General features: G+C 34.5%; 1 protein-coding gene across 1 annotated transcript; it reads left to right on the forward strand.

Annotated features, from left to right (window-relative positions):
* Positions 1-1,076: 1,076 nt before the first annotated feature.
* Positions 1,077-5,679, forward strand: LOC131675151 (eukaryotic translation initiation factor 3 subunit A). The gene is made up of 7 exons (XM_058954053.1): positions 1,077-1,102; positions 1,183-1,244; positions 2,139-3,415; positions 3,509-4,895; positions 4,995-5,140; positions 5,212-5,366; positions 5,446-5,679. Exons 1-7 carry the CDS (start codon positions 1,092-1,094, stop codon positions 5,540-5,542), a joined length of 3,135 nt encoding a protein of 1,044 aa, XP_058810036.1. The 5' UTR covers positions 1,077-1,091; the 3' UTR covers positions 5,543-5,679.
* Positions 5,680-6,834: the final 1,155 nt, after the last annotated feature.

Raw genomic sequence — 6,834 nt, forward strand, 5'->3', positions numbered from 1 at the left:
GGGAAATTAAAATGACTCACCCTGTATATATTTTATAAGATGGTACCGAAAAACAAAAGGGCCAACTAGACGGTTTGGTAGCGAAATTGAGTCTGAGCTCGCGATGCAGCGTCTCAGCTCTGCTTGATGCTGCTCGTTGCCATTCGCGCGTGCGTGGAAGGGTAAAAGGACGTCCCTTTTTTGGGCGCTGGCAAATTAGGAGGCTAGTTTTCTCTTTCCCTGGCCCTCAGTCTCGGCCTCTCTTCTCTCCTCGCTGATGGTCCATACGTGCAGCGTAGCTGTTCGTAATGGTGACAAAATTTAATGGGCTTTCAGCGGAAAACCCATTAAATTTTAACGACTTGAGAGTCGTCAAGAAAAGTTGTTTTTCCTTTCCTTAATTTTTTTTGACGCTGCGTCGTAGCGCCCAAGTGATCATTTACATTTTATGCTAGCCTACTATGTCTATTCAAGAAAAAATATTGATTTGAACGCTCGCGCTTACTTTCTATTTTCTTATGCACGTAGTTTACTGCTCTTACTTCGCGTACATGACGATACGTGACGTCGGTTCGTCACAAATTTCATTTGTTAAGGTGCACTTGCATGAAAAAATGGAAAAAAAGGTTATGTGACTGTCATTCATGTACACGATATTGTGGATACAGGGTAAGATTATTTATTCGTGATGTACTTATGTTAGTCCAATTAAATTTGTTTTTTTCAGCCACTCGAAAATAGCATTTCCCGGCCATAACTCAATTAGTGATATTCTAATTTAGGCCTCGTTGAACATCAATATAAAATATAATGGCCTGGTAATCATCGATAACTTGATTTCGCGGGTGTTTTCCGTTAGAGGCGCTGTCTCTCCGAGGTTCAAAGAGTCATCTCACTTCTCACTTAGTCTAAGGTCTTGGGTCTTGAACTCTTGGCAGCGAATTCTTATACAGCTTCTTCCCCTTCTCTATACAGTCTCCATGACTGCTCTGAGTATTGTGCCTCCATTATTCAGTAACGAGACACGAGGATACATAAGTTTGCTAATTTAAAGTTATAATAAGCTTATATATTATAAAAGATATATTTAGTAGATAATATCTGCGTTACGTATGCTGCAATTGTAATAATTCCATTTTTTATAATTAGTCATAGTGTTGGAAGTCCACTTAAACTTGGTTAACAGATATAATTATTTTGAAGTATCATTTACAAAATGGCACGGTATGGTCAGAGGCCAGAGAATGCTTTAAAGCGAGCAAATGGTTAGTATTACTTTTTTAATACATTTTTTCATAAATTTCATACTTGTTAGAAAATTACTTAATATTTGATACAGTAATATAAATTTGAAACAATTTCTTTGAAATTTGTATTGGATTGAAATTATGAATTTTATATATGTTGTTGATTATATAGTAATTTTTTACATTTCTACAAATAAATATTTATTTGAAGTATAGTCAACATGTATGACCCGTTTCAAAAAATTATTTTATGAGCAAAAATTCAAATTATAGATATTGTAATTTTATGTATAGATAGTACTTGTTTACAATTACCAACTTTATGTTACTTATTTTATATAAAAAATGTGTTAATATTTTTACAACTGCTGTTGCATTTTAAAAAAATTTTATTTCACCTACAAGATGAGAAAATTATCTTAATAAATCTGTCAGTGGGTCGAAATATAGATTAATCTTATTGTAAAAATTAAAATTTACCCACATTCAAATTCAATAAACATAACGAAACTTACAATGTAGATTATTGTAATTTAATTTATCATAATTTTAATTATTACTTAAAATTTTACTTGAGACAAAATTAATTCATAAAGTATTTATAGTTTACAATATAAAATAAATTATCTTTATATAAATTTGATTTTGCATTTATACAGCAGGCATTGATTCTTTCTATGAGAATAAAAATGTTAAAAATATTAAGATCTTATTTAATCATAAAATATAAACAGCTACTAAATAGTATACCTACAAAAGTATTCTTTATAAAAAGAATTAATCAATTCTTTCTTGCTTATGGAAATTAAAAGTAATTTGAATTTATTCACTTTACTTTTAACCTTTGAAGATAATTTTATAAGGATCGCATAGACAGAGCCATTCATATCTTTTTATTTATTTCTTTAACAGAATTTATTGAAGTTGGTAAACCAGCTAGGGCTCTGGATACATTACAAGAAGTATTTAGAAATAAAAAATGGACTTATAGTTGGTCAGAATCAGTATTGGAACCAATAATGTTTAAATATTTGGACTTATGTGTGGAGTTAAAAAAGTCACACATTGCTAAAGAAGGACTTTTTCAATATCGTAATATGTTTCAATCAGTAAATGTGGGTAGTTTAGAAAATGTCATAAGAGGTTACTTACGAATGGCAGAAGAAAAAACTGATGCTGCTAGAAAACAAAGTCAGCAGGCAGTAATTGACATTGATGACCTTGATAATTTAGCCACTCCTGAAAGTATTTTATTATCTGCTGTTAGTGGTGAAGACGCTCAAGACCGAAGTGACCGTACTATTTTAACACCATGGGTTAAATTTTTGTGGGAATCTTATTGTCAATGTTTAGAATTATTGAGAACTAATGCTCATGTTGAAACTTTGTATCATGATATTGCTCGGATGGCTTTTCAATTTTGTTTGGAATATAATAGAAAAACTGAATTTCGTAAGTTATGTGAGAAGCTTCGTAAACATTTAGAAGACATAAGTAAACTTCCTCAAATGGTTTCTAATGTTTCAATTAATAAACTTGAAACTCAACAACTAAATTTAGAAACGAGATTGATACAGTTAGATTCAGCTATTCAAATGGAATTATGGCAAGAAGCTTATAAAGCAATTGAAGATATTCATGGGTTAATGAATTTATCCAAAAAAATGCCAGTACCAAAAACAATGGCCAATTATTACCAAAAATTGGCAATGGTGTTTTGGAAAGCGGGAAACTACTTATTTCATGCAGCAGCATTGTTTAAATTATTCCAGCTTTCTCGTGATATGAAGAAGAACATGTCAGTAGAAGAACAACAGCGCATGGCAAATAGAGTTCTTTTAGCAACTCTGTCTATTCCATTACCCTCAGCTCATCCAGAATTTGATCGTTTTATTGAAACAGACAAAAGTCCTCAAGAAAAAGCCCAAAAGCTAGCTGTACTTTTGGGTTTATTACAACCACCATCAAGAGCATCGTTACTCAAAGATATTGTTAGACTGAATGTTGTCAATTTAGCTTCAGCACAGTTACAGCAGCTGTATAATTGGCTAGAAGTTGAATTTCATCCTCTTGAGTTGTGCGATAGAGTAGATAGCGTTGTCAAGAGTTTACAAACAGATGAGTCCAGTTCTTTGCTACAGTACATTCCAGCATTACAAGATGTGACACTTGTTCGTCTAGTGCATCAGGTACTATTATTCATTTTTATATTGCCGACAAATTACAGAAAAATATAATGTTTATAATGGTAAGATGAAATAATCGATTCAATTTACATATAGGTTTCTCAAGTTTATCAGACAATTCAATTTATAAGACTACTTGAGCTAGCTCGATTCGCTACGGCTTTTCACCTGGAGCGACTACTAGTCGATTGCGTTCGCTACAATGACATGCAAATAAGAATTGATCACGGTAAACGGTGCGTGCACTTTGGGGTGGACTTGTCAGAGGCGCAAAGGGAGGATCATCCAGATGGACCGCTGTTACAAGCAATGCCTAGCGAGCAAATCCGTTGTCAATTGGTAAATATGGCAGTCGTGCTACACCGCGCATCCAACATCATTAATCCTAATAAAAAGAGGCAAGAGCGCGAGAAACTGAGGACCCAATTAGTCAGTCACTATCACGAAAGTAAAGTAAAAGAACATCAGCGCATCCTTGGTCGTCATAAGATAATTGAAGAGCGCAAAGAATATATCGAGCATATGAATTTCGTACGCGAGGAGGAGGAAATGCGTAGGCAAGAAGAGTTGCAGCGCCAACAGCTGCTCGCCGAACAAAAACGACTTGAACAGGAGCGTGAAGAGCGAGAACGTAAACGCCAGCAGTCAGAAATACAGCAAATTAAAGACCGTACTCTAAAGGAGAAGATGCAACAGATCTCGCAAACTAGTCACGGTCAAAAGGTGCTCAAGAAACTTGACGAGGATGAAATAAAGAAGTTGGATGCTGAACAAATAGCCGCGCGTGAGGCCGAAGAGCTGCAGAAGGAACGTAAAGAAATGCAGCAGAAACTTAAATCTCAGGAAAAAAAAGTCGACTACTTAGAACGCGCAAAGCGCCTCGAAGAAATCCCATTACTAGAACATGCTATGGAAGAAAAACTCGAACAAGCAAAAGCGCGTTGGGAACAGCAGGAAGCTGAACGTATCCAGGCTGCGATTGAGGAGCGTCAGCAAGCAGTAGCTACGCGTGAGCGCCTTACTCGCATGAAACCCGACGCAGAACTATTTCTAGAACGCATTTTGGCTGAGCGCAAAAGTCTTTATCTTGATAAACTGCGTGCTTTTGAAGAAATACTTAGCCAAGAGCGTGAAAAGCGGCTTATTAAGCGCAAGTTACAGCGTAAACTCGAACGCAAACTTACCTGGGAGAAGGAACGAGCTGAGGCAGCTGAACGCAAACGACTTGAAGAACTACGTCAACGCCAAGAGGAGGAACGCCGACGCATGGAAGAGGAACGAGCTAAACGAGAGGAAGAAGAGCGTGCAAGGCGTGCTAAAGAAGAGGCAAAAGAAGCCGAACGCTTAGCTAAGCTGGAGCGTCAAGCCGAAATTAGCCGTCTCAAGGAAGCAGAAATTGAGCGTAAACTAGAGGAAGAACGACTTAAACACGCGAGTATAGATAATCCCAAAGCTAGTCAACAGACTAGTTGGAGAAAGCAGCGTAAGTTGGTCTTATCATTCTATAACTACTTGCATTTTATTGTTTCCTTTATCATCTATTACATTCAAGTTAAGCCATGCCATTACGTTATACTTACAGCAACTGATAATGCAAGTTGGCGCAGAGACGACGAGAGTAGATTCAAAGACAAAGATGAGAGCTGGAAATCCACCGAGCGCAGCGATCGTCCAGGTCGCAGAGAATTCCCTGAAAAAGATCGCAAATACGATCGTACTCACTCAACAGTAATATCCATTGTTTATTATATATACTATTTGATTTTTTATCAAACAAATTTGATGTTTTTTCTGTTTAGAATGCATCAGGTTCTTGGTATGACAACCGTCGTGATAGAGCTTCAGAACGCAGAGAATACCATCGTGGTGAAGAGTCGCGACCTGTTATGGAAAATTGGCGAAATTCTAATCTATCTAAAGATTCACAAAAGGACCTTCACAAAGATTTGGACAAGTAATTTAAATTATAATATGAACGTTATTTGATAATATCAAAGAATATAAAATATCACATTCGGTTAATATTATTTTAGGAAAGAATCAATTCAACCAATGAATAGAGACGATAAGAAAACAAGTCAGGTAAGCGAAGAAGCTGCTGGGTGGTCTAGAGTGAGCAACCGGCGTTGAATTATGTCATTTCTGATAAACGTAACTTGGAAACATTTTACTTGACATCTTGTTCAAAATATGGTAAATATCCGTAAGATTATATTAAAGTATCTACATGAATTCTTTATGTATTCATTTTAATTCGTTTGAGTTTATAATTAATAAAATATGATCATAAAAAAATATTTATTTGCTTTCAATTCCTCAAATATTTTCGTAGTTTCTGATTCTCTTTTTACTCAAACACCTTTGTGTAGGAAAACAGTAAAATTATATGTGAAAGTAGGTATTTATATAAATACTTAAAATTAATTTTCTTGCAGCAAGCAATGATTGTACATTGATTGTTTTAATTTTCGAAATCAATGACGTTAGTAGAGTTTCCTACTAAAAACAAGTTAATAAGTTTTTCATTTTCTTTTGATTCCCCTTTTAACTTGTGTAAACATTTGCATTCCTATGTTTATATAAACCATGGTGGTATTACGTGCGATGAGTATTTGCAAAGGCGTCATTTCTTTAGTGTTTTTAATATGCGTGTATCATGCCTCAAAAGTATATTATTATAAATTCAATGTTGGTATATTTTACAGTAATATATAATGCTGTAAATCCCCGGATAAAAAGGGGAGTCAGGTTTAATAATCTGATTAATAAACGCTTCATTGTTTATAAAAAAATTAACAGCTTCTACATCGTTCAGTATGTGAGCTACATGAAAATGAGAAGATTCAAATTTGTTGTAAACTTTCTCTAAATTAAAGAATGCTATGAAATCATTTGTCTACATCAGGTGAGTGGATTGGTACACGTGGTGAAGAAGAATTATAGTATTCAGAAAAAATTTCTTTTGGAAAGAATTATAGCATTTTGATAATATTTATAATTATTTTAAAGCTACTTTACTACTTTATAGCAAACCAATCTTTCGTAAACTACAATTCAATTTGATTTTTCATTTTATAAGGACATTCTTATGGCTGTAGGGGTGCTCAAACGCAGCTACGCGTGAAAGAATGAGTTACTTGCGTTTATTTTGTGTTTAATAAGAGGATTATATACAGATTAAAACGGAAAAATTCAGAGCTACTCCTTAGAGTATATTTTTTTATAATTGCTTTACAAATTTGATATATGCTTTTGTTTATTCATAAGAAATTATAACCTTAAAAATTACAAAACGTGTAACTTTGATCAACAATACTATACGTGGGTACAGAATTAACTCGCTCTTACTCCACACTGCGACAGCACCGGCGAAAACAGTCACTCAGTGATGAGAATCCGATGATGCTACCATAAATTTTATT

This window comes from Phymastichus coffea, unplaced genomic scaffold (assembly GCF_024137745.1).
Source record: "Phymastichus coffea isolate CEN01 unplaced genomic scaffold, Cenicafe_Pcof_1.1 PCOF00001, whole genome shotgun sequence".
Taxonomy (NCBI): Eukaryota; Metazoa; Arthropoda; class Insecta; order Hymenoptera; family Eulophidae; genus Phymastichus; species Phymastichus coffea.

Excerpts from the sequence above, each read along its gene's own strand:
- LOC131675151 (XM_058954053.1), top strand. Across the intron at positions 4,896-4,994 it reads GACTAGTTGGAGAAAGCAGC|CAACTGATAATGCAAGTTGG; the intron begins GTAAGTTGGTCT and ends TTATACTTACAG. Across the intron at positions 5,141-5,211 it reads ACGATCGTACTCACTCAACA|AATGCATCAGGTTCTTGGTA; the intron begins GTAATATCCATT and ends TTTTCTGTTTAG.